The sequence below is a fragment of the Xiphophorus couchianus genome, chromosome 7 (assembly GCF_001444195.1).
Source record: "Xiphophorus couchianus chromosome 7, X_couchianus-1.0, whole genome shotgun sequence".
Classification (NCBI taxonomy): Eukaryota; Metazoa; Chordata; class Actinopteri; order Cyprinodontiformes; family Poeciliidae; genus Xiphophorus; species Xiphophorus couchianus.
The window spans coordinates 32,231,782-32,255,264 of record NC_040234.1 but is presented as its reverse complement, the minus strand read 5'-3'; the positions used below and the strand labels follow the sequence as shown (position 1 = coordinate 32,255,264).

General features: G+C 37.6%; 1 protein-coding gene across 1 annotated transcript; it reads right to left on the bottom strand.

Annotated features, from left to right (window-relative positions):
* Nucleotides 1-588: 588 nt before the first annotated feature.
* Nucleotides 589-22,309, bottom strand: LOC114147572 (lactase-phlorizin hydrolase-like). Its single transcript, XM_028022054.1, has 34 exons — nucleotides 21,672-22,309; nucleotides 21,434-21,504; nucleotides 20,454-20,531; nucleotides 20,287-20,380; nucleotides 18,857-18,941; nucleotides 18,095-18,767; nucleotides 17,352-18,000; nucleotides 15,706-17,259; nucleotides 15,345-15,610; nucleotides 14,143-14,433; nucleotides 13,870-14,068; nucleotides 13,506-13,708; nucleotides 13,308-13,414; nucleotides 13,030-13,161; nucleotides 12,650-12,873; nucleotides 12,247-12,485; nucleotides 10,493-10,502; nucleotides 9,329-9,949; nucleotides 8,853-8,923; nucleotides 7,832-7,909; nucleotides 7,636-7,729; nucleotides 6,887-6,971; nucleotides 6,130-6,781; nucleotides 5,411-6,050; nucleotides 3,763-5,316; nucleotides 3,388-3,656; nucleotides 3,016-3,306; nucleotides 2,730-2,928; nucleotides 2,398-2,600; nucleotides 2,207-2,313; nucleotides 1,832-1,963; nucleotides 1,518-1,741; nucleotides 1,179-1,415; nucleotides 589-1,079 (listed from the first exon to the last, which is right to left on the bottom strand). The coding sequence occupies exons 1-34, from the start codon at nucleotides 22,288-22,290 to the stop codon at nucleotides 910-912; spliced, it is 11,121 nt and encodes a 3,706-aa protein (XP_027877855.1). The 5' UTR covers nucleotides 22,291-22,309; the 3' UTR covers nucleotides 589-909.
* Between the last annotated feature and the right edge of the window lie 1,174 nt (nucleotides 22,310-23,483).

Genomic DNA, 23,483 nt, shown 5'->3' with positions numbered 1-23,483 from the left:
TCCAGCAAAAGTGCTTCTTTACAAAATGTAGTTTTTATTTTCTGCTGAATTATAATGTCTCTTGATAGAACTGATCAAAAATAATGAGAAGGTTCTACCAGTACTACTCTGCCCTCTTGTGGACAATCTGTGACATACAACCTCAATATTGTTAGGATAGCATTTCAAGACGTTTTACCAATCTAAAACTGAATAAAAGCTGCCCCAATTAAGTAATGTTGCCAACACCTGATATCTGTTTTTTAAGGCTATTACTTATAATATTTAAAATTTTGTTGCACTGGAATGTTTAAATTTTCAAGTTTTGAAAAATGTGATTATATGTTTTCATATTTTGCCTGTGTTAGTGCTTTAAAATAAATAACAGCCAGGATGACTAAAATTGCTAACAAGAAGACATGAACTTCACAACAGTCATGTCTGTATCACCCACTATTACTGGAGTATAAAATGGAACAATGCTAAATTTTGAACATCTAGCATAATAATATATATGATACCTAGCTTCCCACTTGTTGCATAGCAACATGCATCTTTTTTTTAGCAAAATAATGTAAAGGAAGCACAATAACTAAAGAACACCATGAATGTCTTTGCTGTCTTTATTAAATGTTACATATTTTAATTAAAGATGTCATATTTGAACACTCTAGTTGAATGTTTCCAGACACTTTAGCACACTTCTAGCTATATAAACGTTGACATACATAAACATTTTAATATCAGTTTACTTTTGTTGTAAAAATCCCAGTGAATTAAAATAAGTGAATCATCGAAAACATACAGTGTCAGCTGCAATATTACATGTTTGTTGATTATGGTGTTTTATGTAGACTTTACAAATATCCACTTAAATGCTAAGATAAATGTCTGAATGGTAGCTGCAGGTACAATTTCAACTTTCTCATTTTATTTTGAACGTCTTTTAGTGAAAAAGCAACCGATGGACAAACAAATGGCTCCAGTTGCTGCCACAAGCAGCAGAGCAAATGTAGTGTTGAGTCCGGTTTCAGCTTCTTCAGGGGAGAGCCTCAGACCCAGAAAGTTCACTGAATTGTCATTTTCTGGAGCACTTGTTGCTGAAAAAAATGTTTTAGGTAAAATTGAAACTATTTTTTCACACGGTTATAAAAAAACGCATCTTTATTTCCAAAATGTTTATAATCTTCTACAATTACCTTCAGGTATAGGCTTCAAACAATCGTGAGGTCCTGATGCAGGGTCGGGAAACCCATTGCAGTTGATGATGGTGGAGAAGAAAGACACAGATTCCTTGGCCACTCGAGGCACATTGGGGTCAGAGCGATTGACATAAAAAAGTCCAAATCTCTCTGAGAAGCCAGTGGCCCACTCCAGGTTGTCCATGAGTGACCATGCTGTGTAGCCACGGACATCCACATTATCAAGCCGGTAAGCTGGAAGAACATAATTAATCTTTTCATGATAGAAATAATTCATTTTTATTATTTTTGTCCATCATATAAAATATAGTATGTTCAATTAATTTCTTTAAATACCTTTCAGCACTTGGTTAATATATTTTTCATAATAGTAACTCCTGTGGGAATCTTTAAGATCTGTGGGCCCACGTTCTGAGACCCCATTCTCAGTGATAATAATTGTAGGATTTCCATATTCCTCCTTAATAAAGTTCAATATTCTGCGCAACCCAAATGGTGTGACCTTCAGCCAGCCAGAACCAGAATCTAGCCAGGTACGATCAACATATGTCCCTGCACCCCTATGGATAGTCCAGAGTTCATGTGTTTATTTATATTTTAAAACATATTAAATACACGTTCTCAATTGCTATGTGTAAGTTCTTATTCACCTATCTGCATCATAATGCTGAAGATTTCCATAATCGACAGGGAATGCCAGGACAGTGGTGTAATGGTTGAATCCAAAATAATCATGGGTCCCCTTAATTCTCTTTATTTCCTCTGGGGTAAATTCAGGTAGCCTGGAGAATATAAAATGGAATTTTAAGTTATTTGGAAAATTGGTTCTCTAAAGTTTTTGCTTCAATTTAAATCAAATTTGAAAAGGGAATCCAGTGGAGCATAAAACACAAGCCAGCTTTTGAAAATCACAGGTTGCAGAAAATAAAAAAAGGTATGTGGTCAGACATACGCTACAGGTGTTAAAGAAAGAATGTATCTAGCAGAGCTGATAACAGCAGGTTTTCTTTGTTTTTTTGTGGTACCGTGATTTAGTCAATCCAGCTGCAAGACTGCGTTCCCGAATGATTGTCTTCATCATTTCACTATAGTCACCATTAAATATGGGATGGGCAAACCACCCAATGTAGAACTGCACAAAGAGGCACAAATCATCAATGTCTCAAAACAGAAGAACAATAATATTTTGTGAAGAATGTGACAGGACTTGGTTTACCTGCATTATACGTCTTGCTGCGTCAATGTCCTCTTGCTTATAGGGGTTTCTGGGCTCTGACCAGTCAGAGTTGATAGTGATAGAGACTTTTCCATTCTGTCTACCCCGATATTTGTCATTGTAAAGGTGCCATGCTTCAGCATGAGCTTTGATAAGGTTATGAGCAACAATGTAGGGAAGAGTACCGGGACGGAAACTAATACCTGAAAACACAATCTGGGTTAGATGCAGTTAGTCTTCCTCTCTTTGGCGTTTTTGTCTAAATCACATTTCTTGACTCCTTACCACCACAAAATATATTTTATTTAGGGCTCATTGCAATTAAAGCATACCTGGGGCAGCTACTCCGTATCCATGTCCAATCATTGCTACGTTATATGGCTCATTAATGGTGACCCAAAGTTTCACTCTGTCTCCAAGACGGCTGAACATAACGTCAGCATAATCCCTGAATCTTTGAACAATAGTGTCATTCTCCCAACCTCCTACATTCTGCAGAGCTTGTGGAAGATCCCAGTGGTACAAAGTTATCTGAAAGAAAAGAAATAAACACTTTTGAGTATTTGGACATTTTTGTTGTAAACTCTATTTTGGGGAGCAAAGATAAGCTAAACTTACATGAGGCTGGATGTTTGCAGCAAGCAGCGCATTCACCAGTCTGTCATAGTAGCGAAATCCAACCTCGTTGATGTGATTTGTTGTGCCATCAGGAAGTACCCGCGTCCAGGATATAGAGAAACGATAATGGTTAACCCCAAGTTGCTTCAATATTGCAATATCTTCATCTATTTTATTGTAACTGTCACAAGCGATGTCGCCATTGTCACTGTTAAAAATTTTGAGTGGCGTGTGAGCAAATTTATCCCAGATGCTGAGACTTTTTCCATCAGCTCTCCATCCACCCTCAATCTAAAATTAGTAAAGAAAGAACAATAAACAAAGGGAAACAATTATTTCAAGACAAATAAATTTGGGTTTCTCTCATCTTACCTGGTAAGCTGCCGTGGCACTACTCCAAAGGAAACCCTGAGGGAACTCTCCATACAGCATCTTCTCATCTTCTGTTATGGGGAAACCATTGTCTTTCATGAGTTGGAAGTAAAAATGAGCAGACAACTTGGGTGTTCTTGGTTTGTTTGGGTCAGTGAAGTCGACATGGTAGAATCCATAGCCAACTGTATAGCCATTTAACCACTCAAAGGAGTCCATGAGAGATGTTGCTGTGTAGCCTTTTAGCATTACTCCATCTAGTTCATAGGCTGTAATTATGAGAAACACACATACAAATAAATGATCAAGTCTAGAATCAAGTACAGTATGACAGCTTCAAAATGTTATCCAAATCATTTGATTATAATAAGGTACCTTTAAGAGCTTCATTTATGTAAGTCTTGTAAAAAAACACTCTGTCAATGTCATCCCAAGTAGTTTTTGCTGTTGTAGCTCCACCATTATCAGTTATGTAAATTTCAGGGTCTCCATACTCTTCCATGATCCAATTCAGGAGTCTTCGTAGGCCCCATGATACAGCTCTCTGGTTTTTGATGGCTGTAGCTGGTGAATCACTTTCTTGTTCCTCTGTGAAGTCCCAGTCATTTTGATAGGAATGTGGAGACAGCAGACCTGTGATATGGGTTACTATCCTGGTGGTGTAGTGATTCACACAAAACATGTCAGCAGTTCCTTTGATCAAGTTCTTTTCCTCCTCTGTGAAAGAAGGGAGTCTTGATTGTGAAAGACCTTGGAGTTCACTTTTAACTAAAACTTGGGCTTTCATGGCCTCTGGATAGTCCCCATTCTTGAAGATTGGGTGGGCAAACCAACCCACGTTAAACTGCATTGCACGGTCAGCAGCAATAAGATCACGAGGGACATTGATATCTTTAGGTTCAACCCATTCAGCATTAAGGGCAATGGAAACCATACCTCTTTGAGAAGCACGGTATTTGTTATCATATGTGTGGTATGCTGTAGCGTGAGCTTTTATCAAGTTATGTGCAACTTGGTATGGTGCTGTTCCTGGCTCCTTGATGTTTGGAGGGATTTGTCCAGTTCCATATCCTAGCCATGCAAGTCCTTGAGGGTCATTCATGGTCATCCAGAATTTTACTCTGTCACCAAAAGTGGCAAAGCAGAAGTCACAATAATCATTAAAAATGTTAATCATCTCCACATTTTGCCAGCCACCAATGTCTTGTAGAGCTTGTGGAAGGTCCCAGTGATAGATTGTGACCATTGGGGTGATTTTTCTGGCCAAGAGGCCATTAATAAGTCTGTTGTAATAATCAACACCCTTCTGGTTCAGGGATTCACGCCTACCATTGGGAAAGATTCTGGACCACGACAGAGAAAATCTGTAGGTCCTCACCTTCAGTGCTTGCAGCATGTAAAGGTCTTCATCGAGTCTATTATAACTGTCACAGGCTTCATTGCCATCTGCATCTGCAGGAATACCACTACCTGGCTTCTGAGTGAATGTATCCCATACACTGGGTCCTTTTCCATCTGCATTCCATCCACCCTCAATCTGATAAGCTGAAGATGAGACGCCCCATAAGAAGTCTTGTGAGAAATTGCCATAGTGATACATTTGTCTGTCAAACTTTTTCTGTGGCGTAAATTTTTCCCAGACAACCTTTGACGCTGATGGGACCTCTGAGGGTGGCAGTGGAGTGGAACGGCGAGGTGGTGATATTTTCACACCTTCAAAATGATCTTGTTTACGTGAAACAAAACCATTTTGCTCAATGATCTGAGCAAAGAAATATGCTGATTGTTTTGGTGTTCTTGGTCTGTAGCTATCTACAAAATTAACATGATGTAGTCCAAATCTTTCACTGTACCCTTTGTTTCCCTCAAATCCATCCATAAGTGATTGCACTGTGAATCGCTGCACATCCACTTTATCAAGTTCAATGGCTGTAAAAGGAAACAGAAAACAACATAGAAAATTTATGGCTGGTTTCTTTCTGCTAAACAGATGCCACATATTAAAGAAAAGATAGGAACAAACCTTTTAGGGCCTCACTGATGTAACCTCCCATGTACTCTATTCTGCTAGTGTCATTGAAGATATCATCTGTTGGCATGCCATTCCCAGTTATGTAAATGGGCAAATTGTTAATGGCTAGATATTTTGTTTTAATGTAGTTCAGAAGTGACCGTAGTCCTGTGGGCATGGAGTAGATCCAGTCTGATGCTGTAGCAGGCCATGAGGGGTCCACTTTTGCCTGGAAGTCTCCAACTCCTTCAGGACCAGGGGTGCACCCACCTACACTGCTGCTAACTAAACGGGAGGTATAATGATTTAAACCAAAAAAGTCAGAAGTTCCCTTGATCCTCGCTTTCTCTTCATCAGTGAAAGTTGGAAGTACTGCTGGCGCAGATGAGGGACACTCATTTCTTTTCTTTTCTATCTGAGTTTTGAGAACTTCTGGATAATCCCCATCTATGAAGATTGGATGGGCAAACCAGCCTAGCATAAACTGAAGGTAGCGCTCTGCAGCTTCCTTATCGTCCAGTTTGTCAGCATCAGCAGGTTCTGCCCAGTCAGAGTTTAATGCAATGCCCACTTTCCCTCCCTGTGTCTTTCTGTAATTGTCATTGTAGACATGCCAGGCTTCAGCATGGGATTTCACTATATTATGAGTGACCTGCAATAATAAGAATAAAATATGAAGGGAAAGAGCTACAACTAATTTTGAGCATAGTTTAAAATGTTTGTATGTTTACCTGGTAAGAAGCAGTCACGTAGTCTTTTATTCCCGGAGCATGCACACCTGTGCCATATCCAGCATGGCTCACCACCCAGGGACTACTGAATGTGTTCCAGCTCTTGACCCTGTTTCCATATCTATGGAAGCAGAAGGCTGCATAGTCCATGTAAGCTGCAACAATGGAAGGGTTGGTCCATCCACCATCGTCTTGGAGAGCCTGAGGCAAATCCCAATGGTAGAGAGTGACAACAGGCTGTATGCCAGATTCAATAAGAGCATCGATCAGATTGTCATAGTAGAGAGCTCCTTCTTCCTTCAGGCTGTCTTTGTGACCTGAGGGGAATATACGGGCCCAGGAAATGGAGAACTGGTAGGTGTTGACTCCAAGACTTTGCAGAAGGTAGACATCTATATCAACTTTGTTATAACTGTCGCAAGCAAGATCAGCAGTGTGATTTGCAAAAGCTTGACCTTCATGACCAAATTGATCCCAAATAGTCTCTCCTTTTCCCCTTTCCAACCAGCCACCTTCAACCTTGAAAGATTCTGACGACGTAGCCCATTGGAAACCCGGGAGAAATCCTTTAGTGAGGAACAGATCGTCATCACTGGCTTGGTCTCCAAATTTCTGAAAGATGTTTTCATAACTCTTCCTGAATTCGGTCCTGCTGATGAAATTTTTGGAAATAAGACGATTTGGGGAAAGGATTGGAAACTGTTAAAATTATAAGGGAAAAGGTTATATCATATAAATCTTTAAAACATTGTATTACCTGACTTGAGAATCATGCATGTCCAGCCCATCTAATACATTCTTCATGTCGCATCCCATAATATTCAAACTATTTCTCCATAAAACTGCCACAATACAGGAGAAACAAAAGGACAGAAATATTTTTTACATATGGCTTAATTATGGAGTCCTTTAAGAATAATCTGTTCAAGTTTAGCAATAAGACTTTCACCTCAAGTATTATGTAATCAGTTTTTGTCATTATCCTGCAGCAATCATAGCTATAAATATTTACTGGTCTGGCTGTAAAGCTTCAAAGCTTTTCTCCACCTTGCAAATTGTTTTCCCAGTAGAACTTAACAGACTGATAAATAAAAGGCTGATTTTGCACTAGTTACTGTTATAAAATGGCACTACTTAAAAGCTACACCACTTAAAAGCAGAAGAACGTATGTTCTTCCATTTTCTAATGATGTTTATAAATTAAATCTACTTATTCCATTCCATTTTGGTTGTGTGACGATTAGTGCCAACTAACTTTCATTGTACTGTTTAGAAAAGACTGCCACATTACAGGTATTTAGAGTGTAACCATTAAGCTTGTTCCTTTCAAACATCACAGAAAGAATGTTATGAACACTTTATTTTCTACCTAATAATTGTTTAGGTCCAAGGATAATGATTTTTAAACAATCACACTGTATAAAATATCCAACAGTAGTAATTTAATTTATGCTATTGATAATTTAGAAAGAACCTATAAAGTGTGTTGACCAGCATGATGCGTACCTTGTAATAAATCTCCAAGGAGCTGGTGTTCACTCAGGATACAGTTACGAACTGGCATCTTATATAGCAAGATTGGCAAATTTCCAGCAGATGTCTAGAACACAACACTGTTTAATTGTATAAGGTATAATTTTATAAAGATAAAATGCAAAAAAAATCCATGATGGTCCTAAAACTATTAAAATGTTTGCAGTACCTGCAAGCTTCTCAACTCTTGTGCAAAACTCTTTGAGGAGGCGCAGTTATATTCAAGGTTCACTGACAAGAAATCCATCTGTGCCGAACATACAATGAAATGAGAGTTGTCACATACTAATAATACAAATGAAAATTGAAAAAAAAAAAATACACACTAAGACCTACTAAGTTTGGGCCTTAGTGTGACCCACACTAGGTGTGGCAAATAGAAATGTGCTTGTTTTTTTTTTTGCTTTCTCTGAGGGGAAATAACCAAATTACTTTTAAAAAAACTCATTGCCTGCTTTCTATGTACTCCATAGGTTTAAGTCAGTTTAGGGTTTTTGTTTGTGAAAAATGCATAATGCATTTAATGGACTGCATTTATTGCAAGTTTCTTTTGCCAACTAGCTATTAAGGTTTTTGTAAAGTTAAGGCTCAATACTTGATGTACAATTTTTTTACAAAATTCAAAGCTAAAGAGTCCTCAGGGAGTATTGTCCTGCATGCTTTAGATGTCGTCTTGGTACATATTACCTAAATGATTGGGTGATTATCAGGCTTTTGCAGAACTTGATGGCATGCTGTGGAGGTCGTGCAGTAATTTGAATCAGATGTACTTGAATAGAGAGATATCTAAGACATCCAGTCCAGTGGTACCTGAGGAGCAGGTTCGGAAACCATCGGCATAAGCAGGTGAAAAGCGTCCTAAAAGAACCCATACTTCTCTACCCTTCATCAGGCGGATAAGAGGCCCACAAGTGAAGTTAGGATCCCAGAGAGACTGACTGTCAGTCACATGACACATAAATACACTGGCTGAATATATATTATTCTTCCATTTTCTAATGATATTTTATTAATGAAATCTAATTATTCCATTATATTTTGGTGTGTGATGATCAGTGGCAACTAACTTTCATTGTACTGTTTTGTGTACACAATGGCAGTCAACAAATCTTATCTAGGTTATCTTCTATATATTACTAAAAGGAGTAATATTGTTTTGTCATGTAATATTGTTTTGTCAGGAAGCTTACATTTGTGAAAGCTTTAAGACTGGAAAGTTGATCCAAGTGTTTTGCATTCAACCCAAATGATAGACGTCTCCCTGAAAAGAAAAAGTGACAGGAAGAAAACCTATGAACACTTCATGTAATATATTTAATCTTTCTAGCTAATGAGTATTTCCACTGTAGAAATTGGTGTTTAGTCAAGACTGCAAAGGAGATATCTTGATGCAACTCACATGGACTGATTACTGAGATAACGGAAAATACATCCTGTCTTATCAGCAAAGCAGTAAAATAATATTAGTACAGACAGTATCTGCTGACTGTGGAGCTATTTTCTTGATAAGTTAAATCTTAGTCATAGTAAAAAGAAGAAATTTTAAAAATTTATTACTGATTGCAATTTAAAATGACTGGAAATTATAATTCAGTCTAGAAAACATATAAATATGAACAAGCAAAGAATATTAATCTAGGTAGGAACAGGACTGGAGTTCACTTACCTTCATATGGAAAGTTTTGATGATAAAACTCATGAATATTCTTGTTGAGCTGAAGGATATTTTGGAGAAGACTGTGACCATCGACAGCTGGTCCTTCATGCAAAATCTCATCCAGGTCACTAAATGTCACCCACGAGTTTGCCAAATGGCCAAATTCTCTCAAAGCAAACTCAGCATACTGTTGAAACATGTCTAGCAGCTGCTGACTTTCCCAGCCTCCATACCTGGACCTGAAAGAGCCTGGAACTGTTGATCCATGAAGAATGACGAGAGGCTGCAAGCCCTCCTCCTGCAGGTTCTTCAGCAGGGTCTGGTAACAACTTGCCACATCCTGTTGAGGCTTGCTGGTCAGGCCTGTAGGAAGAAATTTTGCCCATGACAGCGGCACTTTGAAGTGGGTCACCCCTTTGGTCTGGAGGTACTTAAAATACTGCTTGGAAGCTGCTGGTATTGGATGACTGCAGTCAAAGACATTTTCATCACTGCTGGAGGTTCTGTGGTCCTTCTCAGTCAGAGGGCCAGCAAGAAGCATAAAGTGATCTTCTCCATTCACCTGACTGCTCCAAACAATCACACATAAAAAATACAGACACACAACCCACAGCAACCTGTTCATTGTGACTCAAGAAAGCCAGTCTGAATGTCAACTGACCGCAAAGCTATTTAGACAACATTTTGCTCTCATATCATTGTTGCACAATTAGGGTTTGATAAGTGTTTTATTGCAGTTGTATGATGTACTCAGACTCTGGACTCATCCAATTGATAACAATATCCCAATGTTGTCTGAGGAACCTAAAATGTGCTGCTATTAGACGCTTATTAAAATGTTAACTTAGGGTTACTGCAGTGTGGCCAATGGACTAGTTTTAGGTTTTCAATTTGAAAGATAGCCACTGGTAGTATTTGCTAATAGGTATTTAAACAATGAAATACTTGTTAATAAGAAACAGCTTCGGTTTAATTGACACATGCTTTCCACCTGGGCTTCTTGGGTTGTTTCTGTGCTGTTGCTCCAAACATTCTGCTATCCCTTTTTTGCTGTGTTTGCAAGATAACCAAAACACTTGTGTAGCAGGAGTGTACATTTCTAAGACAATTACTATCTAAATACTAAATAATATCTAAAGATAGTTCAGGAACACAGATAAAGCGTTAAGCCACAATCTGGGACCTAAAAGTGAAAAAAATGTTGTCAAGAGACTAGCTAATAATTCTTGAGGCTTTACAGCAGGTAACAGCCATCTAATCTAGACTAAAAACCCACCTGTTTAGGATTGTATTTGAAACGTAATCAATTACAAATTTATTGATGGAACTTTACATAATGTCGTGTTTTGATTGTTGATTCTATGTTGCATTGTGTTTCTGTGTTTGATATGATGTAAAGCACTTTGAAATGCCTTGCTACTGAAATGTGCTATACAAATAAAATTTGATTGATTGATTGATAATCTAGCTATATTTGCTTCTATCTGCTGGATTTACATCTTATAATCCTTCAATTTGAAATGATGCTTATCTAGGTAATTAAAATGGAACTTAGTTGGGGGAGAGTTGTATTAAAAAATGACAGATTGAAGCAGTGGGACTTGTTTTTTCAGTACTATTAGCGTATGAGAAAGCAGGTATGAGGAGCAGGGGGAGACAAACTGATATGGAGCAGTAAAAAAGAAACAAAACTGCACAAAGTCAGATATTATCTCAAAATAAATTAAAGAGTAATATAATTGGAGGGGAACAGATTGTGTACAAAATCAAAACAGGAACAGTGTGGTTAGTTGCAATAGTTTTATTGAACAGAAGCTTCATAGGACAAGTAGCAGAAATCAGATATTAGTTGGCTTTTATGTTGTGCTTTCTTCCAGTTTCTCTCACAAAGATTAGATAAATGGTTCTTAATGTTACAATAAGTTAGTATGACAATGACTTGATCAGTGTTTTTTTTATATGGTGGTAAAAAATTTCACAAGTCACAAATAACGCAAAAACATTCTACCAATATAATAGGGAGTAATAATTTAGAGTTTTACACACAACTGACATGGGTTTCACCAGAAATTTACTTCAGTTAACTTAACATTTTTCACACAAAAAACATCCTAAAGAGCTACAAAAAAAGTCTAAATACCACAAATAGTGCACATGGAAAAAAACGGGTCCAGTCATCTTAACTTCCCAGAAAGCAGTAAGTTCTCGTCTGCACCTTTCGTTGTATAGATAAATTATATTTATATTATTTTAAATATAGAACAACTATAACATACAGTGTTCAAAAACTCAGAATTCTCTGTTGAAGATTTTGTTTTTTGCAAAATTCAAGCCTTTAAATTTAAATATGGAAATCACGTATATTTGCATTAAAGATGGAAGTCAATCTGCAATCAGAATCTCTCTTCCTCCCTCAATTAACTCTACAATTTTCTGTTGGAACACCTTTTTTACTGGAAACAATCCAACAGCCACACAAATTGTTCCAGCAAGTGCTACAATCAGCAAAGCAAATGTTGTGTTAAGTCCGGTTGCGGCATCTTCAGAGGAGAGGCTCATACCCAGGAAGTTCACATTGTTGATTCCAGGAATTGCCTCTTTTGTTGCTGAAGGGAGAAAAATAGACACTTTTATTAATAATCATTTACAGTAATATGAACCTAAATTTTGTATTATTAACATTGCATTCTGAAACTCTTAAAACAGATTATTTGATAAGCTTGCTTTTTAGCCAGCTTATGATAGTAAAGTTGCGTACTTCTACTGCTGGGTATAATTTGATCAGTAAAGTTGATCTCAATTCAAGGTAGATATGTCCAACTAAGTATTATGACAAGAGATTTTTTGATCTGACCTGAAATCAGAACATCTCAATCAGTTTACTTTCAAAACACTGAATCTGTTTACCTTCAAGCTTAGGGGTCAGCAATTGTAGGGGTAGGGTTCCAACACTCCTGAGGTCCAGATGCTGGATCGGGAAACCCGTTGCAGCTGATGATGGAGGAGTAAAAGGACACGGAGGCTTTGGGGGTTCGAGGCAGATCAGGGTCTGTGCGATTAACATAGAAAAGTCCAAATCTCTCTGTATAGCCAACACCCCATTCCAGGTTGTCCAGCAGAGACCAAGCAGTGTAGCCAATAATATTGACGTCATCAAGCAAATAAGCTGCAGAAAAAAGAAAATGTAATTAAGCACACAAGCTGGTAAAAGGTATTAATATATACAAGTCTCCAGTTTTGAACAACTGAAGAAGGCTATAGCAGATTTTAATGTAAACATGATTTACTCTCATTTTATATGCTCTATATTCTATGAAGTTGTTTTAATACCTTTCAGCACTTGGTTGATGTACTTTTCATAATAGTATTTCCTGTGAACGTCATTCAGATCAACTGGCCCATTTTCAGAGACACCATTCTCAGTGATGATAATGGGAGGATTTCTGTACTCGTCCTTGATGAATTTCAGCAATCTTCGGAGACCAAATGGTGTCATCCTCAACCAGACAGAACCGGTTTCCAACCAGGTCCGATCACTAATAACCACCACACCCCTGTGACAAGTGAATAATTATGTAATTTAGAGTTTAAATTGAAAACATGGACACCTTTTACAAAAATATTTAGGAAAAATGTAAGAAGCATATTAAGTCATGATTTTAATGTGAAGTTGATTTTAAATTGGTTTGTGAGAAAGCTAACGGCCTTACCTGTCTGCTTCAAAGTGTTGAGTCGTTCCAAAGTCTACAGGGAATGCCAAGACACTGCAGTAATGGTTTAATCCAAAATAATCATATGTGCCATTAATTCGCTTAATTTCCTCAGGAGTAAACTCGGGCAGCCTAGAGAATAAAAATTCAAGAAGAAATTGTATGAGAGAAGACATCAGTGGGTGTAATAAGTTGAAAATCAAATTAAGAATCTGCATAGGCATTCATTTGGTGCAAACTATAGGCAAAGTATTTTAAAATGTAGCCAAACATTTTACCTGGATTTTGTCAAACCACCTGCAAGACTTTGGTCTAGAACAGATTTCTTCACCAGTGGGCTGTAGTCACCATTAAAAATGGGATGGGCCCACCAGCCAAGATAAAACTGTGGATAGGTTTTGACACACAGCAATTATTAACTACAATACCACACCAAATGTTGTAGTTGTTTTGTGTTATACAATCATAATATATACCTCAACCACATTTCGCGCAGCTTCATAATCCTCTTGCTTGTAGGGGTTTCTGGGTTCTGCCCAGTCTGAGTTTACAGTGATGGAGACCAATCCTCCCTGTGAGGCTCTGTATTTGTCATTGTAGACATGCCAGGCCTCTGCATGGGATTTGATTATGTTGTGGCCTACAATGTATGGAAGAGTATCTGGTCGGTCGTTGAGACCTGAAAAAACACACAAAAAAATGTGATGCAGATTTTCCCATGAAATTGTATTTCCAGACTATTTACTTCCTTAAGAGTTCTGCATTGAGAAAAGTCCATAATTCTGACTTCTAACTTTCTGATAATAAAGTGTTATTCTCTGTTAAGAATACTTTACATACCTGGGGCATGTGCACCTTGGACATGGCCTAATACAGTTATTACGAATGGCTCATTGAAAGTGATCCAAAGTTTCACTTTGGGACCAAGATTCTCAAAAAGGACATCTGCATATTCCTTGAATCTTTCAATGATGGTCTCATTTTCCCAACCTCCAACATCCTGCAGAGCTTGTGGGAGATCCCAGTGGTACAAAGTGACCTGATCCAAAAGAAAAACAGTTGGTAAAAGAGGTAAAACACTTTTCTGAATGATTATTTTTGAGAAATACTTACTTGAGGCTCAATGTTTGCTGCAATGAGAGAATCCAGAAGTTTTTTGTAGTAATTTAGACCAGCCTGATTGATGTATTTGGTAGTACCGTCAGGTAGGATTCGTGGCCAGGATATGGAGAAGCGATAGTGAGACACCTTGACTTTCTTCAGTGCAGCAATGTCATCTTCCATCTTATTGTAACTGTTGCAAGCAACATCCCCAGTGTCATGCTCAGATATTTTTCCAGGAGTGTGTGTAAACTTGTCCCAGATGCTGAGACCTTTTCCATCTTCTCTCCAGGCCCCTTCAATCTGGAAAGAGGAAAATCAGAACAGAGAATATGCCTAATTTCTTGTTACTGGATTTTTGAGGGAATGATTTTTCCAGAGACATTGGCAAAAATTAATGAGTAAATTTGGAAAATTTAACTCATTAATATGCTTTAAATTACAACCATTATTTTAGAGTACAATGTTCTTAATACTATAAAGTATTTAAAGAAAAACTAAATAATTTCCAATAATTTCTAAATAATTCTAAATAATTTCCAATAATAATAATAATAATAAAAAACTTAGCATTTTTAGGTATTGAAAATGAGGTTGCAAGTGGATTCATGTTGCCACTTGAATCCAGGGATTTAGAAATCAGCATAAACCGGGAAGCTTGGAAGTTCTAACAAAACTTTGCTCATTTTTATGAATCTCAGATTTTCAGTAAGTGTCTACGGTTTCATCCTTGGGTGATTACACACACAGTGAATCAGTAAATAGTGCTGACCTCAGTTTTAGCGGACTAAAATATGCTGTATACCACTTTCAAATGTAAACTTTGACATAATTTTGAATTTGTTTTAGGTAAATAATAATCCCAATTTAAAAGCAAGAAAGTTTGATGTTGCATCTGCTCTTAATATTCTTATTCACCAATAGCCCAAAGCAAGAATGCTTGAGTTTAATACTGGAATTGTGTCAATTATAGCTTTGAGAGACAAATTAGTATTGGTATTGGCTAGTCAAAACCAGTGATTAGAAATCGGTGATGAAAATCCTATCAACTATTATAAACTGCTTATTCTAAAAAAAAAGCTACAATGAGGAAACACCTTGCCGAAACCAGTTAAATAAAAAACTGCTATTTTGGGGGATTTAACTTTATCTGAACTTAGATTGAGTTGACAATAGGTGAAAAAGATATTTTCACCTATTGTAAGCTTTTTTACCTGGTATGATGCTGTTGCACTGCTCCAAATGAAATCCTTTTTGAATTCTCCATATAACATCTTTTCATCTTCTGGTAATGGAAAACCATTGTCCCTCATGACATTGTAGTAGAAATGAGCCGAAAACTTGGGTGTTCTTGGTCGGTTTGGGTTATTGAAATCTATGTGGTGCAGACCAAACCCAAAGAGGTAGCCATAAAGGTACTGAAAGGAATCCATGAGATATGTTGCATAGCCTTTCACCTTGACTCCATCTAGTTCATAGGCTGTTAAGAGAGACATTACAAACAGACAGAAATTAATTGTGAATGATCAAGACATTGTAATATACAACAGACATTTTTGATATTTATTACTGTACCTTTAAGAGCCTCATCAATATAAGTTTTGTAAAGGAAGACTCTGTCGATTTCATCAAATGCCCATTCCCTGGGAGTGGCAACTGAATTTTCAGTAATGTAAATATCTGGATCACCATATTCTTCCTTGATCCAGTTGAGAAGCCTTCTCATGCCAAATGATACAGCTCTTGTGAATCCAATTGGTGTCGTTGGTTGATCAAGTATCTCTTCTTCTACATAGTCCCAGTCACTTAGATAAGATGCTGGAGAAAATGCAGCTGTAACATGGGTTACTAGCCTGGTGGTGTAGTGATTCACACAGAACATGTCAGCAGTTCCTTTGATCAAGTTCTTTTCCTCCTCTGTGAAAGAAGGGAGTCTTGACTGTGAAAGACCTTGGAGTTCACTTTTGACCAAAACTTGGGCTTTCATGGCCTCTGGATAGTCTCCATTCTTGAAAATTGGGTGGGCAAACCAACCCAGGTTGAACTGCATTGCACGGTCAGCAGCAACAAGATCACGAGGGACATTGATATCTTTAGGTTCAACCCATTCAGCATTAAGGGCAATGGAAACCATACCTCCTTGAGAAGCACGGTATTTGTTATCATATGTGTGGTATGCTGTAGCGTGAGCTTTTATCAAGTTATGTGCAACTTGGTATGGTGCTGTTCCTGGCTCTGTGATTTTTGGAGGGATTTGTCCAGTTCCATATCCTAGCCATGCAAGTCCTTGAGGGTCATTCATGGTCATCCAGAATTTTACTCTGTCACCAAAAGTGGCAAAGCAGAAGTCACAATAATCATTAAAAATGTTAATCATCTCCACATTTTGCCAGCCACCAATGTCTTGTAGAGCTTGTGGGAGGTCCCAGTGATAGATTGTGACCATTGGGGTGATTTTTCTGGCCAAGAGGCCATTAATAAGTCTGTTGTAATAATCAACACCCTTCTGGTTCAGGGACTCATGTCTACCATTGGGAAAGATTCTGGACCATGACAGAGAAAATCTGTATGATTTCACTTTCAAAGCTTGCAGCATGTAAAGGTCTTCATCGAGTCTATTGTAACTGTCACAGGCAACATTTCCATTCACATCTTCAGGAATACCACTACCTGGGTTATTACTGACTACATCCCATACACTTTGTCCTTTCCCATCCTGGTTATATCCACCCTCAATCTGATAAGCTGAAGATGAGACGCCCCATAAAAAGTTTTGTGAGAAATTGCCATAGTGATACATCTGTCTGTCCAACCTTTTCTGTGGTGTAAATTTTTCCCAAACAGACTTTGATGCAGATGGGACCTCTGAGGGTGGCAGTGGAGTGGAACGTTGAGGTGGTGATATTTTCACACCTTCAAAATGATCTTGTTTACTTGAAACAAAACCATTTTGCTCAATGATCTGAGCAAAGAAATATGCTGATTGTTTTGGTGTTCTTGGTCTGTAGCCATCTTCAAAATTAACCTGGTGAAGTCCAAATCTTTCACTGTACCCTTTGTTTCCCTCAAATCCATCCACAAGTGATTGCACTGTGAATCTCTGCACATCCACTTTATCGAGTTCAATAGCTGCAAAATGAAACCGAAGACAATATTAAAATGTATTTCTAGTTTCCTTCTGCTAAACAGATGCCAAGTATTAAAGAAAAAAAGGCACAAACCTTTTAGGGCTTCACTGATGTAACCCGTCATGTACTGTATTCTGCTAACATCATTCAGGGTGTCTCCACTGTCATCTGTTGGCATGCCATTCCCAGTTATGTAAATGGGCACATTGTTAACGGCTAGATATTCTGATTTGATGTAGTTCAGAAGTGACCGTAGTCCTGTGGGCATGGAGTAGATCCAGTCTGATGCTGTAGCAGGCCATGAGGGGTCCACTTTTGCCAGGAAGTCTCCAACTCCTTCAGGACCAGGGGTGCACCCACCTACACTGCTGCTAACTAAACGGGAGGTATAATGATTTAAACCAAAAAAGTCAGAAGTTCCCTTGATCCTCGACTTCTCTTCATCAGTGAAAGTTGGAAGTACTGCTGGCGCAGATGAGGGACACTCTTTTGCTTTGTTTGCAATCTGAGTTTTGAGAACTTCTGGATAATCCCCATCTATGAAGATTGGATGGGCAAACCAGCCTAGCATAAACTGAAGGTAGCGCTCTGCAGCTTCCTTATCTTCAGGTTTTTCAGCATCAGCAGGTTCTGCCCAGTCAGAGTTTAATGCAATGCCCACTTTCCCTCCCTGTGTGTTTCTGTAATTGTCATTGTAGACATGCCAGGCTTCAGCATGGGATTTCACTATATTATGAGTAACCTGTAGAAATAAGAATTAAAAAGTGAAGGGTTATAGCCTAAAACAATTTAGACATGTTTAAAAGGTTTTTACGTGGGGATACCACTATGTTTACCTGATAAGAAGCAGTCACGTAGTCTTTTATTCCCGGAGCATGCACACCTGTGCCATATCCAGCATGGCTCACCACCCAGGGACTACTGAATGTGTTCCAGCTCTTGACCCTGTTTCCATATCTATGGAAGCAGAAGGCTGCATAGTCCACGTAAGCTGCAACAATGAAAGGATTGGTCCATCCACCATTGTCTTGGAGAGCCTGAGGCAAATCCCAATGGTAGAGAGTGGCAACAGGCTGTATGCCAGATTCAATAAGAGCATTGATCAGATTGTCATAGTAGAGAGCTCCTTCTTCTGACAGGCTGTCTTTGTGACCTGAGGGGAATATACGGGCCCAGGAAATGGAGAACTGGTAGGTGTTGACTCCAAGACCTCGCAAGAGGTAGACATCTATATCTACCTTTCTGTAGCTGTCAGCAGCTGTGTCAGCATTATGATTATTAAAGGCTTGGTTTTCATGACCAAAGCGATCCCAGATGGTCTCGCCTTTCCCATCTGCTGCCCATGCACCTTCAACCTTGAAAGACTCTGTGGATGTTGCCCATTGGAAGCCGGTAGGGAATGCTTTAGTGAGAACATCTCTGTCTTCAGTGCTTTTGGCTGCAGACTCATGCAAAATCTTCTGATAGCTGCTACCCAATCTTGTCAATCTTTTGAAATGTTTCCCACCACTTTAAAAAAATGACAAGATCAAATATAAATAGTAATGAAAAACCACTCAATGCATCTGTAATTGGTTTACATAAGCAAGCTTTCTTACCTGACTACAGCACCATGCATCTCCTGCTGGATCAACACATCCTTCATGTCGCATCCAATGATATTCAGATCATGACTGTGTAAGACTGTTTGAAAGACAATGACCATTTCATGAACGTTTATGATGCATATAAAGTAAATCAAAAATAAATCTACACATTTATTTACTTTACTGTGATATTTGAGGATGAATTGTTCTACTAATCATGCACTTTTCACTCTATTCAAGAAATCAAGTTTCATTTATAGCAGGTTATTCTTTCCAGAACAAGTTCTCTAGCTTTATATTAGTGATCTTTAGCCAAGTGCCATTGTATTTTTATTATTTTATTTGTATTATTTTTAATAAGTCTGGTAAGACAATATGGTAGAAAGGCCCAAACAATAGACTAAAAAATACATTCTTATCCCTCAATAGCTAAAGGGTACCATTGCACTTTTCCACCTGATTAGATTTTATGCTAAAGCACATCAAAGGCAAAACATAGTTGTAGCTGGATCTACATGAAACTTGGTACATAACTATTTAAAATCAGAACATTTTTAAAGATTGTTCAATCAATGCAACCTTTTTAGTACTACCTAGCACAACAGTTAGTGTATATCTTCATCATATTTAATTAATCAAATTAGGGGATAAAATGGTGCCACATTATTGAGTTTTAAGCAGTTTTTGTGATGTGGGCGCTCTAGGGTCAAATATTTTTTTCTTAATAACCGCTTATTGGATTTACGCCAAGCTTTGCATACAAGTTCGATACCACACACTGAATACATGTCTTGAACATGATTATGGAGTGGGTGGGGCTTATATGCAATCTCATATTTTACCTTTGAACTTGTTGGAATGAAATATTAATTTTGGGTAAAGGAAAGTTTGAAATCTTTGAGCACTAGAGGGCACTGTTATGACAAAATGGCATTTTCTTGATTTTATGGAAAACGTTTAGACGTAAACACAATTTCTAGTTTGAATAATGTTTTATTGAATTAAGAAAAAAATAATTATGCAAATCAGTAGAAAACTTGCATACTATGCAAACCCTAATTTCATTAACTCCTCCCAAGTCTTAGTCAAATATATAATTTTGTATGTGAGAATTGGACACACAGCTGACCAAACAATATGGACATATTTTCAAAAACAATGTTCACTTTATGAATTAAGTGCAATAAAAAAGAAAAAAGAATGTTTAAGTGTAACTTAAGAACATTTTAACAGTTTTTATACCAACGGTGTCTAAGGTCAAGCAAAGTGTTTGTGTGTTTTATTTATGACTTGGAATTAAGGTGGAATGGTGATACAAAGACCTGTTTATTAAGGTAAAGGTGATGATTTACAAACTAAAGAAAACATTATACAATAGTTATATTTTCTATATGTGTATATATATACTAAATATATACGTATATACATGTAACAACACTTACCATTCATCAAGTTTCGCAGAGGCTCTTGTTCATTGTATGAACAATCATGAACTGTCAACCTCTGTATCAGGATAGGCAGGTTTCCAGTAGAAATCTACAGCATAACATAATATGTATGAGGATGCAATTTAGTCGACATGTAAAACATTTTTAAAAATTTTGTTTACCTGTAGGTTCTTCAGCTCTTGTGCAAAATTTGCGGATGAAGCGCAGCTGTAATCCATGTCAACTGACAAGAAATCAACCTGTAAGGAGCAGGAGCCTAGTGGTAATTATCAGCCAGGGAATGAGGAGATGATAGGCTGGCAGCCAACTTAGTAGTTGCGCAGCGGTACAGCAGGTAAACTGAACAGAAACACCCCAAATAAAACTGCTGCAAAGCTAATAAATAAATGTCTTCTTTTCTTTTGTTTTTTTGGTAACATTTTAAGTGGAGTACAGGCAGCTGCTATATGAAATTAGAAAAGGAGCTAATTAAATGAAAATAACTCATTGCGTCTTTCATTATTAAATTTTTCTTTGCAGTTTTTATAACTTTTGAAACGTAATTATGCCGAGCTTGTTGCTTTAATATCGACAATGAATGGCCAACATGTAAATAGCTTTGCCAATAATGACAAATAAATGTTTTCAATGCCTATCAAATTTTTAGATAAGAGAAAAGCTAAATGTACCTAGCCAATATGAATATATTCTTTTCTTTTACTCTCCACATATTAAACTGGTACTGGAAACGCTTTCTGAAACACTCTCTAATGTGCCACAGAAATAATTACTCTCCTGTTTCTGTGGGATAATAAACTAGTGAAATGCACCCAATTGCTTGTCAAGTATCCGACATTGGCTTTTCTGAGAGGTAAAAACATTTACTTTGTTTATGTGAGAGATATAGGCTATAGCGATATCTTATTTTGGAGAAGAAATCTTAATAACCTAAAGTTTATTAAAATAGTTGCCGAGGAGGTCAATTTTAAGAACTATCCAAGTGAACAAAGAAGTAATCACATCAACTATAAATAATATAAGAATATGGCTCTTTTTGCTTTTGTAGTATTTCAAATTCAAGTAATTGTTTCCAGTTTTTATTTTATGAGCATCTGAACTATTCATCTGAGTACATACAATAAAGTTTGAAAACACAACTTACAGTTGTTGAACCTTTAAGTTGGGAAAGTGCAGCTTCATCTGTTCCTTTCAGCCCAATTGACAGACGTCTCCCTACAAAAATACAGAAGCACAGAAGAAATGCATTTAAAAAACTGAATTTAGTCAGTTTTGCAAAGAGATGCAACAATAACTGTGCATTTTTTTCAATCACTCCTTACTATGAACTTTAAGTCAATATAATTGTGTAATGTATTCCTTTTTCATATGAAATAACTCACCAATTCCAGGGAAGTTGTGATGGTAAAACTGGTAAATCTTCTTGTTCAGCTGGAGAATGTTTTGCAGACGGTGGTCACCTGCAGCCTGGCCCGCATGCAAAACCTTATCCAGGTCACTAAATGTCACCCATGACTGTGCCAGTGGCCCAAACTCCTTCAAAGCGAACTCGGCATACTGCTGAAACATCTCTAGCAGCCACTGACTTTCCCAGCCTCCATACCTGGACCTCAAAGACTCTGGAACATCTGACCCATGAAGGATGACGAGTGGCTGCAGTCCTTCCTCCAGCAGCTGCTTCAGGAGGGTCTGGTAGCATCTAACTACACCTGGTTGGGGTTCGCTTGACAGGCCTGTTGGAAGGAGCTGGACCCACGACAGCGGGACTTTGAAGTGTGTCATCCCTTTGCTCCGGAGGTACTCAAAATACAGTTTGGAGTTGGCTGGTATGGGATGACTGCAGTCAAAGGCAGCATGTTCCCCATTGCTGAAAGTTTTCAGCTCTGGTTGTGCCAGGGGGCCTGCAAGAAGCACAAAGTCATCCTGTCTTTTCACCCCCCTACCTTGACTTCCAAGGATGCACAGAAAATACAAACAGCCCAGCCACAGTAGCTTCTGCATTGTAGCCCGACAAGGATGCACTGAGAATTTCCTCTGAATGTACAGCTATATAAAGCAAAAATCTCCTCCTTTTTGGCATCATTATTTGTTTGGCACCATCATAATTGTTATGAAATCCAAGATAATTTATTTAATGTTTTATTGGACGTGTGTTATCAGGAACACTGAACTCGTGTGATATAACCAGGGTTGAAGGTCGTCTAAGGTGAACATAAGTAATTTTTAACATGAACATTCAGGAAGTTATGCAGCACATCCTTCAGGAAAAGGATTAGTATTAAATAGCTGTTAGTGTGGAAGCAACAGTTCCACATAGATTATAAATGTTCACAATTACTAAATTACATTTGTTTAGAATCAACTTTAATCTCTTTCAGATTTTTATACATAAAAATAGAATTAAAATTTCATCTTCAATCCCAGCCTTTGAAAGTATCTAAACACAACCTTATATGAGGAGCTATAGATATGTATTTATCTATTTGCTTTTTGCTAAAACTAGCCAAAGATGAAAAAAAAAATAATTTTAATGGATGACCTAATCTGCTTGTTACATCACCGTGTAACTGTTTCGGCCTTACTGTCTTAAAATGCTGCTTACATTTATTATGTCTTTTTTAAAAATTATTTTTAATGTATTACTTATAAAGTTGTGTGATTTACATCTGGCCTTTGTTGTGAAATATTTCTAAACCTCAAACGTTGGCATCAAATTCAAAATTAGAGATGATTGAGCATCTTTCCCCTCGTCTCGACTATTCTAACAATCTTTTTATGTGCCTGAATAAAAAAGATCTTGACCGTCTCCATTCAGTTCAGATCTAGTTGCAAGGAATTTAACCAATACATGCAAGAGATAGTAGATTAATACAAAGGCTACTCCAAGTTTCAATCTTATTTCCTTGTCTACTGGTACATTTTAGAAATCATTTAAGTCTTTATTTTTAGAGCCCAATTTAGAGCCCGGATAGTTCTGCCCTGGAAAACAAAAGGAGGTTTTCTTTTTGTTACACCTCTTCTGTCAGTCTGTAATCTTCCAGTCAACAGTTGTTACAGTTATTGGTTCCTCAAACAAGTTTTAAGACCAAAGGGGATAAATATTTTAGAGCGGTGATCTCCAGATTGTGGAATGCTTTGCCTCAATTTTTGGGATGTCTTGACGCTGTTGATTCTTATAAGAAGCAGTTTTTTGA

What these genes read in the sequence shown, in the direction of transcription:
- LOC114147572 (XM_028022054.1), bottom strand. Translation starts at nt 22,290, where the DNA reads ATGCAGAAGCTACTGTGGCTGGGCTGTTTGTATTTTCTGTGCATCCTT. An exon ending in ATGCATGGTGCTGTAGTCAG is followed by an intron (nt 18,768 to 18,856) that starts GTAAGAAAGCTT and finishes ATTTTTTTAAAG; the next exon opens with TGGTGGGAAACATTTCAAAA. An exon ending in CTGCAAACATCCAGCCTCAT is followed by an intron (nt 2,929 to 3,015) that starts GTAAGTTTAGCT and finishes CTTTTCTTTCAG; the next exon opens with ATAACTTTGTACCACTGGGA.